At 42.1% G+C, this 14821-nt stretch overlaps 1 protein-coding gene across 1 annotated transcript; it reads right to left on the bottom strand.

Moving 5' to 3' along the window:
* Window positions 1–414: 414 nt before the first annotated feature.
* Window positions 415–7724, bottom strand: LOC115145188 (guanine nucleotide-binding protein G(I)/G(S)/G(O) subunit gamma-12-like). The gene is made up of 2 exons (XM_029686530.2): window positions 7618–7724; window positions 415–7383 (listed from the first exon to the last, which is right to left on the bottom strand). The coding sequence occupies exons 1-2, from the start codon at window positions 7696–7698 to the stop codon at window positions 7258–7260; spliced, it is 207 nt and encodes a 68-aa protein (XP_029542390.1). The 5' UTR covers window positions 7699–7724; the 3' UTR covers window positions 415–7257.
* Window positions 7725–14821: the final 7097 nt, after the last annotated feature.

Raw genomic sequence — 14821 nt, 5'->3', positions numbered from 1 at the left:
AATGTTCTATAATTTTTCTTTCACTTTTAAAATTGTAGGTTGTGGAGTGGAATCCAATTTAGTGAAGGTTTGTATATCATTTTAAGGCAGCAAAATGTGAAGACTGTGCAAGGGATGTGTAGACTTTCACTTGGCACGGTAACATAACAGCCCTGCCTTGACTTGGGGACAGAGAACAGTACAACAAAATACAGCAAAAAATCTGAGCAAATGGGAAGGATTACAGTTCAGTGATTGACCTGATACTAGATAAACGGGTTTGTCTATTAGTTGTGACAATTAAACAATCTATACTCTCAAGTTATCCTCTAAAATGTATCTTATCATTGTAATAAATGTATTGTTTTTTTACACACAAGCTATTTTTTTGTGCCAGGACAAGTATGTTTATAAATCACTCAAAAATCATCTAAATCATGTGTTTAAAGACCTTTATTAACATCTACAAATATAAGGCGTCAAAATTGGGAATATAATGCAAAAATTACATGACACAGGAAAAATGTCCACATGGACAATATGTACCAGAGATCAAATCCAGTATTGGTATTTGTCACAGAGAGAAAAAAAAAGTTTGCTTTAAAACTGTAAAATCCTTTTGTAACATGAATTGAGTCGGCAAAAAATCTAATGGAACACCTACATCAAAATAACATATAGGGGAGAGCGAGGTAAGTTGTCAAACTGGTCATACCTCCAACACTAGAGGCGCTAAATCTAAAAAAAATCTAATCGCTACTTTGTGTGACTACATGTTCTATGGTCAACTTCCTGTTCACATGTGGTCAAGGTCACTCTAATCTGAGGTGAGCACAAGTTTATTATTTTTCCCCTTTCCCCAAAAGTAAAAAATTGGCACTTTACATTTTATGCAATAAAGCTTTGTTAGGTATGAATGTTAAAAATTATAATTTTGCACTGAGTAGAGGAGACATCAACATGTCTTTTAATACTTTAGCTGCAGTCCTATGTTGAGCTAACCTTGAGATTTAGCCAACATTAGCACACGTCAGTTTGGGGCAAGTTGTTTTAATGACTTTGGGGCAAGTCTTTACATGTGACAACTTGCCCCAGTACACATAGACACATAAAACAGGCTTAAAAAATGGTGATATTGTGTAATCAGCTCTGATAGTAGTATTAAATGTTACCATAAATTGATTATTATATATACTGTACATATAGTTTAGAGCAGCAGACATATCCCTGGACTACAAAAGACAGGCTCTGGCTTGTGTGTGTGTGGTGTGTGCGCACCTGTATCTACTAACACACTACATGCCTACTATATGAGACAGTATATCCACACACACATACACACACACACACACACACACACACACACACACACACACACACACACACACACACACACACACAGTCATTAATTTAGTGTTGTGGTGTTATGAATTGTAATGTGGCAACAATGATAGTAGACGGAGAGGTGGGCATAATAAGTCTGTAATGAGTATATAATTGCAATGAGGAAATGTGTTTTTGAAGAAAAGAAGAAAGGAAGGAAGGAAAGGAAAGAAAGATGGTTAGAAATGATAAAAGACAGAATGGCAGCACACCACCTGACACAATGTTAAAGGCAGTGAGGCAGGTGAAGTTTCAGAACAAATCAATCAGGAGTACAGCGAAGGATTTTTTACATAAATTACCGTAATCTGACTCTGTATTTTCAAAAGGTTACCAGAGAAGAAGGTGAAAGTCAGACAGCCATGCCAACAACAGTGGTTGGCTATTCAAAGCCACGGCAGTTTTTTTTCACCTGATTTGGAGATGCAGCTTGTTCAGTATATTACTAGGTCAGCTGACATTTATTTTGGTCTGTCGCCAAGTGAGGTCAGAAGACTTTGTTTGCTGTGGCACACCAGCTGAAGTTCGTGCCAATGTGGGCAGAAAAAGAAAAGACCAGCTTAGAATGGCTTACAGGCTTCTTAAAGCGGCACCCAGCGGTGTCATTGAGGAAGCCAGAGGCAACTAGCCTTGACAGGGCAAGTAGCTTCAACAGAGAAAATGTTAATGCTTTCTTCGACAATGTAGCAGAAGTGCTACAGGGATATCAGTTTGGACCAGGAGACATATGGAATGTCGATGAAACTGGGGTGACCACTGTACATAAACCTGGCATAGTGGTGGGCAGTTGATTCAAACAATTAGGGTCACTGACCTCCGCTCGAAGGAGAACCCTCGTCACACTGGCCTGTGCTGTCTCAGCCACAAGGAATAGTATACCTCCATATTTTATATTCCCCTGTGTCAGCTTCCGCGATAATTTCCTGATCAACGGGCCACCTGGCAGCAAAGGAGGGGCAAATCTCTCTGGGTAGATGAAAGATGTGCACTTTGTTGACTTCCTGAAACATTTTGTCCAGCATACGAAATTCTCAAAGGAGAAGTCCTGTTTACTCCTTTTGGACAAAACCACAAGTCTCATCTGTCCATTGATGGACTCAATTATGGACTCAATTATCCCAACCCATTGCTCTCATCGGCTTCAACCCTTAGATAGGTCTGTCTACATGCTGCTAAAGAGGCACATGAACACTGCTTGTGATGCCGGATGAGGAACAATCCCGGGGAGACAATGTTACATTTATGACATTCCTGGGATTGTGGCAATCGTCTATCCTCTGGCTGCAACCCCCTTGAACATTCAGGCTGGCTTTAGGGTGGCCGGGGTACAACCTTACAACAGGGATGTATTTATGGAAACCGAGTTTGCACCATCCTACGTTAAAGATGGCCCCATTCAGAACCCAACCCTACCAGGCCCCAGCAACATCCAGCCCTGCCAGGCCCCAGCAACATCCAGCCCTGCCAGGCCCCAGCAACATTCCAGCCCTGCCAGGCCCCAGCAACATTCCAGCCCTGCCAGGCCCCAGCAACATTCCAGCCCTGCCAGGCCCCAGCAACATTCCCACCCTGCCAGGCCCCAGCAACATTCCAGCCCTGCCAGGCTCCAGCAACATTCCAGCCCTGTCAGGCCCCAGCAACATTCCAGCCCTGTCAGGCCCCAGCACTATTCTAGCCCTGCATAGCACGAGCTCAGACACGCCCAGTTCTTATGCTAGCACCAGCTCACCCTTGCCCAGCAATGCCATTGCTGACAGCGGACTACCATCTCCAGAGGATATCCGGCCATATGCAAAAGCTGGCCCCCGAAAATCAGCTTGCAAAGGAAGAAAACAGCACAAAACAGTAATTCTAAATGACACCAGTAAAGCAGGTACTAGAAATGGAAAAGAATAAGGCACAATCTAGCAAAAGGCTGTTTCCGAAGAAAGGGAAGCAAGGGGGAGGAGTCCAACTCTGGATCTGCAAAGAAAAAGGCAGCTAAAAAAAAGAAAAAAATCATAGAAGAGTCATCAGATGAAGAGGAGTGATTCTGCCTCGTCTGTGTGGAGACATTTTCAAACAGCCTTCCAAAGGAGACTTGGGTGAAGTGTGTGAGATGCAACAAATGGGCCCATGATGCTTGCACAACAGGCCAGGCAATTTATGTGTGCCAGAACTGTGACTCTGAAGATGAGTCTGATTAGTCAGATACGGATGTACGTCGGCTAGGCTGTTGCAAAACTGTTAAGATATGTAAGATATGAAGATGGAATGAATGCAACATATGTGCCCAAGACTTCCTTCTTTCATTTGTATGCCATTGTTACCATTGTGATCCATTGTGCCCAGTAGATGTTAGACATCGTGAAAAGTGTGACAACATACCTCGCTCTCCCCTACTGTATTATCATCAATTTATCGTCAAAGGAAAGAAAAAAAAAGTGTTAACACACATATAGTCTAGATTCGACTGAAGTTCAGCATGTCGTTGCAGTGACATTGTGACAGTGAGAAGAAGCAAGTGTAGAAACACATCATACAGCAACACGCAACTTCAAGCGAGCCTTCAAAGCCACAGAATATAATATCTTGTGGAGTGAGCGTAACATAAATAGTAGAATGTGAGATCTTTGGTTCTGGGTTGCCGAGATTGCCCAGAATAGGGAGACAAATAGCATACCATGTGGTGTGGGAACATTTTAATTGGTGCTGCAGCCTGTCTCCGTGGCGGTCAGTTGACCATCCAAATAGCAGTCAGTCTCTATTATTTGAATAGCTAACAAAACAAATGACAGCGTAGATGTGCTCCCTGCATCCACTGGGAATGTAGTGATTCCGTTGTTCACAGTATTATCCTAGTGTTGTTTGAGGAGTGTGGCTGAAAGGTAGTGGTGACATGCCGAAGCAAGACTACTTCAATATTAAGGCCCTGGATGGTTAAGCTGGGTCGTGTTCATTGGGTGCAAAGTGAAGTGAACTGGGGAGGTACTACCTGAACTTGTCTAATAAGAAACTATAGTTTTAGCTACAGTGTGCCCTACTGAACATGACAATGGTTACTGAGTTGCTTTTGCCAGTCGCGTGCAAAGTCACACAGGTACACTTACACAAATGCATACTCCCACACACACAATAACAATTATTCAACCATTGTGACCATCATGACCATTGTGAGAGCATGAAATAAGAAATGATTATTGTATTGTTATTGTAAACATGGAATGTTAAAACTCAAGAAGAAATCATAATAACAGTCTACACAAAGTTCACGGAATCCCTTTCGGGATAGAAGTCGTACATTTATCAATTCAACATTATCAGAATGAAACACTAAAAGTACTGGAAATAAAATACAATCAGAAAACCTGCACATTTCTAGCCTGGTACCAGATTGGTTTGTGCTCTTGCTTATTCCCTAGTTTTCACAATTGTTTGCCAAGAAAATGAGTCACAAGGAGTTTGCATGATAGCACATACAGACTGGCACTCAGGCTAGTACAGTATGTTTCCTCTGATGCTGGTACATTGGATAGATGTCATTGTGATGGCACAGACGGATCTTACCTCCTCTGCTTCAGCTATGTAGAGATAACATTATGGACCAACATCTTTTACATCAACGTAAGGCATATTACACTCATTTAAAGGGTTACATAATATTAGTGTACCGTGGTCTGCAATACTTCATATTGTTACTACATTATCTATCTACTGTACCACATACAAGTGAGACAACTATGCAAAGTCACAAAGGTTGGTTTCTAAGGCAAAGGTTAGTCTGAGTTTCATAACAAATACATAGAAGTGGGATAGTCTGAATTGATACCCCCCACCCTCTACCCACGCCTGAAAAGAAAATGATCTCTGACATTGTCTTTGCAGAAAAAACAATGCTTGCTAGACATTGTGAAGTGGTCATCCTTTAACCTTCTTCAGGCCCTGTGGATGCAAGCTAGATGCTTTCCCTTACAGAATGACAGGCACCCTTTGAGAGTGTGTTAATTTGTCACAGAGGCCATGACCTTTTGGCCAGCCTGCCCTCTCTTGTTTTGATGGGACATTCACAGGCCAGTCCCAAATGGCCGCCTTTTCCATTTAGTGCACTACTTTTAACAAGGGCCCATAGGGCTCTGGTCAAAAGTAGTTCACTATGTAGGGAATAGGATGCCATTTGGAACATAGACATACAGTGGTTTACCAGCCCATCAGCACTGGTTAGTGTACTCCTGTGTCATGGGACTGGCTGATTTACATAACAGGGTTATTACAAGCTTATCAGTAGCATTCAAACTAGACTGATTGTTTTCCAAAGAGGCTACTGTGTGGGGACTGACTGACGCAATCAGGAGCTTAAAGGTTTAAACTAGTGTGGTGCAACTGCAATGCTTTAGGGCCATTGACATGATTTATGCTCTAGCTGATGTGCACTGTTAGATGTTTTTGAAATTGTATCTGTACTTACTGTATTAATCAACAGTATGATACTGTATAAACTGAATATAGTAGATTATCATAGAAGGCACAGTAAAATACCATGCATTTGTTTTACAGCACACTAAGACTTTTCTGTCATTTCAACAGTAAAACATTGTAGAGTGCACAGTAAAATAACGTAAATTGTAAGAGGCTATATTTGTTTCACCAATGAGTGAGAATGCTGTACCCCTACAGAATACGGTAATATACTGTATTTTAGGAATTCTACAAACCTGACTGGCCAATTGCTACCAGTAATTTATAATACATTACCAATACCGTATTTTTGGAGAGCCAAAAACCTTTTGAACCCTAACTGGTTTATGGTATTGTTGTTTCTCACTCATTAATATATTTTGAGGAGTGTCTTGTAAGCGGCCATATTTGTTGCACCCATTGGTGAGAGTGCTTTACCAATTTAAGTGATAGGTGGTAGTGGTTCCCTAACAATTAAATGTATATAGGGGTAGATCAGAGTGGCAGCAAGTCTCAAAACCATTAATGGTTGAGTAGCTAGCCCTGTCCTTTGATCTGTAGTCACTGTCAGTTTACCCCTAGATTTCCAGTCATTGTGCTGATGCTAGTTAGCATTGACTCGCAAAACTACCTTTAAACGTCCTTCATACTGGACACAGAGACATAAAATGGAATCTACGGTTAAAGAAACGTTTTACTTGCTATGACATGTGTTTTTTTTTTATCAACCTTGGTTGAATGCACTGACTGTAAGCTGCTAAGGTCAAGAGTGCCCGCTAAATGACCAAAATGTAAATCTAAAAATTAAAACTTGCAAAGAACACTGGATAATATGCTACTGCATGGGTAATTCCAGTAATGTACTGTAAATTGGATTACAGTAACATTTGTGGTACTGTAAAATGGATTACAGTGAAATGGATTACAGTGGCTGTACTGTAAAATACATTTGCTGTCAGTAAGTTGATGTACATTTTAAAAGGAACTGTTTTAGTGTTAACATGACAAAGTTGGGAACCCCCATTTCAAACCCAGCTGGTCTTTAGTCTGCATAACATATGGTAACAATCTGAAAGAACACCAGTCTCTGTTGAGAGGAGCCTCATAATGAACTATCTATTTATGACTGACTGAACTATACTAAACCCTTTTTTTCTGGGTCACAAATGAATTGTTGTATCTGATGGAGAGAGAGGACCAATGATTCTGATTCTACCAAAATGGCACTAGTTTAAAAGAGAGAGTGAATGAGTCCCAAATGGCACCCTATTCCCTTTATATTGCACTACTTTTGACCAGAGCCCTAAGGTAACATTTTGAAATCAACCTAAAGTACAAGGAAACATGGGGAGTGGGACTGGGCTGGCCTTAAGGCAAATAGTGTACCGGTATTAACGTTGTATATTTCTCCCTATAAAAGAATACAAATAAAAAAAGCGAAGATAATCAGCTGTTCCGCTACTATAATATAGTGCATGGCTTCTTGTCTTTGAAGGGGTTTTCAGAGGCTGGTATACCCATGAGTAGAGGGTCGTATTTACCCTGTTCTCCACAGTAGTGCATCAGGTCTGCTGAGGCCTTGGACACCTGCAGGAGAGAATCATACAGCAGGTTACAATTGGCAACACAAGGAAACACTCACACAGAGAGAAGGTCAGAGAAGGCAGGTCTTGCTAGCCTGGCTGACGCAACCCACGCGACTACATGGGAGGACTTTGAGAGCTGGTGTCAGCCAGACTAAGTACTTGCAGGATGGAAAATGTAATGTCATATACGTATATCTTGGTATATATGGATATATGGGCTGTTTGAGAAGCGTACCTTAATTCTCTCAATGCTGGCTTCTATTCTCAGCTGCTGGACTGCCCTCCTGGCACGGGCAGTGTTACTGGAACTCTGCATCTTCGAAAGATATGTTGGTCTCCACACACCTCTGTTAAAACACATACTGGATTCAGTCTTCACCTACTGTGTAACACCATGGAAAAGAATGAATGAACTGACTGAATGAATGAATTAACATTGTATTGTTATTGGGTATACCGTCCACAATTTGGGCGTAGCGGCAGTGTGTGAGTGGCTTTATCTGGAAAAACGAAATAAAAGCACAATAAGACATAATTGAATCACCAGTTGTACACTGATATAGGGCAGCAGTACAGCCAGTCCCTGTATAACTGTGTCATAAAAGATATCCCAGTTACATCAGCTGGCTCTTCTTACGTCTTTGCACAAGAGATGGTGTGTTAGAGAGTTACACAATATGGTTAAGTGTCAGGAACATAACTTTGAAAAGCTGCCAAACACAATATACAAAAAAACAAGCCTAGGAGCAGCTGTTATTCCACTGTCTTTCTCCAGAGTAACTTCCCAAAAGTGACAGTCGGAAGTTAATCTGCAATTTACTAAACCAACAACCTGCAAACAAGCTAGTGGACGTAATCACATAAAGATTGGCCAAGATGAACACGGTTGCACAATCTCACACATCATGGGAAGTCTACATTGGTCCATAGCATTAAAGACATTGCCTGAGAGGACAGTCTGCTATAGTGGGTCTATATGTAGTAAGAAAGAGATTGCTTGGGGTGTTGGCACTGTTCAAAACACCCAGTCTGCCAGGTTTCTCTCTCTCACTTTGGAACCTGTGGATTCAGATTGACTGAGTGGGAATCTTGGTTAGAGATATTAGGGCAAGATTTCGCCTACTTGTGGTATTCTACTATCTCAGCCTGGTCTCAGGTAGACTAGACGTAACACAGACTAGACATAACATAGTAAACATAACTCCGGAAGACTCAAATTAAAAGGGGAAAAGAGGGAAACCTAGTCAGTTGTACAACTGAAATGTGTCTTCTGCATTTAACCCAACCCCTCAATCGGAGAGGTGCGGGGGCTCCCTTAAATCGATATCCAAGTCTTTGGCTGGGAACAGTTAGTATGATTATGTTATGTTTGGTATAGTTAGATAAGACATTAGGTTACCTAACCCTCTAGAGTCTGTCTAAGCCCGGGGAGATTCACTACATGGAACAATATATCGTCCAAAAAATTATTAAAAAGGAAGTTTGTTCTAAAGTGTCTGTCCTATATCTGAGATATCTGAGATTGATGTAATATCCCCTTATTTTAAGCACTAAACCATATACTGTATACTTCTGCTGGTACCTCAGATGAGTCTTTTGAGGCTTGTGGGCGCTCTAGGGCAAAACGGAGAACATTGTGTTCGCGAGAGAGTCTCAGCCTTCATTCGAGTGGTCATAATCGTGTGTAGGGCAAACCTTTCGGACGCTACAGACGTTTCCGTGAGAAGATTGAATTTCGGGATGTCTCAAGGTCTGACAAACACCGCTCTACCTTTCACTGCAGGTGCAGAAGGGCGATATCGGCAGATGCAGTGGATTAATTAGATTTCCGCAGGGGCATGACCATTGTAGGCCAAGGGTTAAGGCTAAAGTAGGGTGGTTGGTCGGGGTGGGTGGACGCACAGGATAACATCTAACTTAGGGGAAGGGTTAGCTAACCTGCTAACACTTTACCCTAACTCCTAACCTTAACCCCTAGTCTAGCTAATGTTAGCCACCTAGCTAATGTTAGCCACCTAGTTAATGTTTGCTTTAGCCACTTAGCTAACATTAGCCAAAACAAATTGGAATTCGTAAAACATTTCATGCATTTAGCAAATTCGTAACATTGAAATTTGTGACACACAAAATGGATGATGGACATCCACAAATTAATACATACTGTACGAAACGGTGTCCCAGATTTACATTTACTATTTTTCGTCTACCTCTGAGTTCAGGTTGACTATCTGCACATGATGCAATATTGAAAAAGACATACAGTATCTCTTGGTCAACAGTACAGTACATGAATGAGTCGGGCAAGGTAGACTAGCTCAACAGCTGTGTTTAAGTCAGGGAAAGGAACACATGTATTACATTATAACAACAATACCATTGCACACGCACACACAGACAGTGCAGTTAATTTGAGAAGAAGCCTCAATTATAACCTTTGTATTGAGGTCATCAAATTGTGATTCCACTTCTATTACAATAGCTGAGAGGTTTACGGAGGAGGAGGATGCCCGTAAGGAAGCAGAAACAATGAAGTCATTGGTAGCCAGCCACAGTACAGCTGAGTACAAAGTGGATGAAGAGACCTCCATCGGAAGCATACATCTCACTAACCACCCCACCAACCCACTCCTTTCCTTTCCTCCTTCCCTTCATCCCTTCACAGGAAGCTGTATCCCCAGCCAGACAGCCAGTTCAGTTTCCCTCTGAAGTATAAATTCTTAAATATGTTCCGGTTTTAAAAATAGAGCCCGGCGGAAGAAGAAAGAGCTGCAGAGGTGGTTACTCAAACAAACCGACAAGAACATAAAGCTTAAGACCACGGGGAGTGAGTACAGTAATAGCATCACAGGATCCTGACAAATAAACATTTGAAGACCATAGTCTCAACAATCTTTTCTTCATGTGAGAGGATCTTCACTGAATCATTGACATAATCAAAGATACTTCATCCTCTTCCACACTACAGCTTCCCTTAAAATGTATACAAGTCCCTTTCATCCTCATGTCTGCCTTAGTGCCTTTTGTGTGCTTGGCTTGGGCAGACACTGGAGTGGTTTAATGCGCATATGTCTGTGTTCTTTGCACAAGAGCAGGTTTTAAAAACACACCGATGGAGTGAACAATGGAAGAATCCCATTATCCGAGGGCTGGGTCAGACAAGGGCTACTAGCCCAGTGTTTAGTGTCTACAGCTCTGCACGAGACACAACGGGACCCTGGCAGTTCTGCATGAGACGTGTGACGCTAGCAGTTAGGGCTTGAAGAGTAAAGAGGAAGTACATCACTGACAACCTGAAATGGTCCCTTCACAGACAGTTTGGCGAAGAAGCCGCAACAGCGTCTCTTCAACCTCAGGAGGCTGAAGAAATGAATCTTGGCCCCTAAGACCCCCACAAACTTCTACAGATGCACCATTGAGAGCATCCTGTCGGGCTGGAATCACCGCCTGGTATGACAATTGCACCGTCCACACCCACAAGGCTCTCCAGAGGGTGGTGCGGGCAGGCCAATTCATCACCAGGGGCACATTGCATGCCCTCAGCCACCCAAGCCACGGCCTGTTCACCTTGCTACCATAGAAGGTGGAGACAGTACAGCTGCATCAAAGCTGGGACCGAGAGACTGAGAAACAGCTTCAATCTCCAGGCCATCAGACTGTTAGTCACCGCTAGCTGGCCTCGGCCCAGTACCCTTACCTGAACCTTAGTTGCTGTTCTAGCCAGTTACGACCAGGTACTCTACTCTGCACCTTAGAGTGCTGCCCGTTGAAGTCATTGAAGACTGGTCACTTTAATAATGTTTACATACTGTTTTACCCACTTTATATGTATATTCTGTATTCTAGTCATGGCTCATCCTATATACACTGAACAAAACTATAAACTCAACATGTATAGTGTTGGTCAATGTTTCATGAGCTGAAATAAAATATATCAGAAACGTTCCATACGCACAAAAAGCTTATTTCTCTCAAATGTTGAGCACAAATTTGTTTACATCCCTGTTAGTGAGCATTTCTCCTTTGTCAAGATAATTCATCCACCTGACAGGTGTGGCATTTCAAGAAGCTAATTTAACAGCATGATCATTACACAGGTGCACCTTGTGATGGGGACAAAAAAGGCCACTCGAAAATGTGCAGTTTTGTCACACAACACAATGCCACAGATGTCTCAAGTTGAGGGAGCATGCAATTGGCATGATGACTGAAGGACTGTCCACCAGAGCTGTTGCCAGAGAATGTAATGTTTATTTTACTACTATTTTAACAGCCTCCAATGTCATTTTAGAGAATTTGGCATTGCGTCCGACCGGCCTCACAACCACAGACCACATGTATGGTGTCTTGTGGGTGAGTGGTTTGCCGATTTCAACTTTGTGAACCGTGTGCCCCATGGTGGCGGTGGGGTTATGGTATGGGCAGTCCTTAGTTACAGACAACGGACCCCTTTAGCATTTTGTTGGTGGCAATTTGAATGCACAGAAATAACGTGACAACATCCTGAGGACCATTCTTTATTATCTGTGACCAACAAATGCACATCTGTATTCCCAGTCATGTGAAATCCATAGATTAGGGGTTAATTAATTAATTTCAATTGACTGATTTCTTCATATGAACGTTAATTCAGTAAAATCAATGAAATTGTTGTATGTTGCATTTATATTTTTGTTCAGTGTAACTACTGCTGTAAACACCTTTTCTATTCATATACTGTCCATACTGTCTTTACACACCATTATATGTACACTACATTGCCAAAAGTATGTAGACACCTGCTCGTCAAATATCTCATTCCAAAATCATGAGCAATAATATGCAGTTGGTCCTGCCATTGCTGCTATAACAACCTCCACACTTCTAAGGCTTTCTACTCGATGTTGGAACATTGAATGGAAGCAACGCAGCAGCCACAAGGGCATTAGTGAGGTCGGGCACTGATGTTGGGCGACTAGGCCTGGCTCCCAGTTGGCATTCCAATTTATCCCATAGGTGTTTGATGGGGTTGAGGTCAGGGCTCTCTGCATGCCAGTCAAGTTCTTTCTCACCGATCTCAACAAACCATTTCTGTATGGACCTCGCTTTGGGCACGGGCATTGTCATGCTGAAACAGAAAACTGTTGCCACTAAGTTGGAAGCACAGAATTGTCTAGAATGTCATTGTATGCTGTAGTGTTAAGATTTCCCTTCACTGGAACTAAGGCCCTTAGCCCGAACCATGAAAAACAACCCGAGACCATTATTCCTCAGCCACCAAACTTTACAGTTTACACTATGCATTCATGCAGGTTGTAACGGTTTTCTTTCTCCTCCTCCTCTGAAGAGGAGGTGTAGCAGGGATCGGACCAAAATGCAGCGTGGTTATTTGTATACATCTTTAATAAAGATGAAAAACACGAACAGTATACAAAAACAATAAACGTGAAAAACCTAAACAGCCTATCTGGTGCAAACAAATACAGAGACAGGAACAATCACCCACAAAACCCAACACCAAACAGGCTACCTAAATATGGTTCCCAATCAGAGACAATGACTAACACCTGCCTCTGATTGAGAACCATATCAGGCCAAACACAGAAACAGACAAACTAGACACACAACATAGAATGCCCACTCAGATCACACCCTGACCAAATAAAACATAGAAACATACAAAGCAAACTATGGTCAGGGTGTGACAGCTCTGGCAGCTCGGGACAGAGGGGCGGAAGCTCTGGCGCCTCTGGGCTGAGGGGCTCTGGCGCCTCAGACTCCGGCAGCGCCGGACAGGCGGGAGACTCCGGCAACGCCGGACACGCGGGAGACTCCGGCAACGCTGGAGAGGAGGAAGGCTCCGGCAGCGCTGGACAGGCGAGGCGCACTGTAGGCCTGATGCGTGGTGCTGGCACTGGTGGTACTGGGCCGAGGACACGCACAGGAAGCCTGGTGCGGGGAGCTGCCACGGGAGGGCTGGTGCGTGGAGGTGGTACTGGATAGACCGGACCGTGCAGGCGCACCTATCAGCAACGAGTATGGTGGAAATTGCTGAATCCACTAATTTGAAAGGGTGTCCACACTCTTTTGTAAAATATGGTGTATATATATTTATATTCAGGTCTCTGACAATGCTTATTCTGATATTTATTCATTTTTATTTTTCTGAATTATGTGAGTATTTTGTATTGCTAGGTGTTAGTGCATTGTTGGAGCTAGAGACACAAGCATTTTACTGCACCTGCGGTAACATCTGCAAATCTGTGTATGCGACCAATAAACTTTGATTTGATTTGATTACTTGAGGGCAAAGGGCTGGGTGCTGCTGTGTGCAACACTCACAACCAGATTTATGATTCATGATTTTATGAGGATCCCCATTAGCTGACGCCAATGGCTGACACAATGAAAAAGACAGGCAAAAATACTTTACAATTTACATACATTTAAAAAATGAAGATAGACATTACATACATATAAAACAATTATAATAAAGAAATACAATTAAAAACACAAATTTACACACATTGAGAAAAAATAAACAATACAAATACTGAGCCTGCAGGACTTGTTTGGTTTACTGTGGTGTTAAAAATGCCGAGCATCTCTTTATTACAGACATACCTCTCTCTCCCAATCTTTACAACAACTGATTCAACATTCCTTGACCATGACAATTTACAGTCTAAGGTAACACCAAAACATTTAATTTCCTCAACAGTCAGAGACCAGATTCAGAGGTCTAAAACTTAGGGAATAATTTGTACCAAATACAATGCTCTTAGTTTTAGACACTGTGTTCAGGACTGGATTATTACTAGCCACCCTTTCCAAAACTGACTGCAACTCTTTGTTTAAGGCTGCAGTGATTTCACTAGCTGTGATGCTGAAGTGTATAATGTTGAATCATCAGCGTACATAGACACACAGGTTTTGTTTAAGGCTAGTGGTAGATCATTAGTAAAAATAGAGAAGAGTAAAAGGACCATGACAGCTGCCTTGCGGAATACCACACTTTACATTAAAGAAGCTTCCATTAAATAATAGAATCTGTGTTATATTGGATGATATGGTAGAGGATGTAAAGCCATAACACATTTTCCCAATGATAGATTATGTTTAATAATAAAGGCTGCAGTAAATCTAGTCAACTCAATGACACGTGTTCAGTTGTAGCTATTTAGAGAGGCTTTAAATCTAATCATACCTTGTATCTCCTTGAAGAAAGTACTGAACAGTACTAGTATGTACAGTATTAGTGTGCCCAAAATATCCCCCAATACCCTATTTAGTGCACTACCTTTAACCAGAGGCCTATGGTTCCTGGTCAAATGTAGTGTACTAAATATGGAATAGGGTGACATTTGGGATGCAGATTTAGAGTCGTCCTGTGCTCTGATTTGCAGCTGGGTGTCTTTGTGCATCATGTATTTGTACTGGATGGACTCGGACGCTCCACACCT

The sequence above is a fragment of the Oncorhynchus nerka genome, linkage group LG17 (assembly GCF_034236695.1).
Source record: "Oncorhynchus nerka isolate Pitt River linkage group LG17, Oner_Uvic_2.0, whole genome shotgun sequence".
NCBI classification, from domain to species: Eukaryota; Metazoa; Chordata; class Actinopteri; order Salmoniformes; family Salmonidae; genus Oncorhynchus; species Oncorhynchus nerka.
This window is presented reverse-complemented; position numbering and strand designations above follow the sequence as displayed.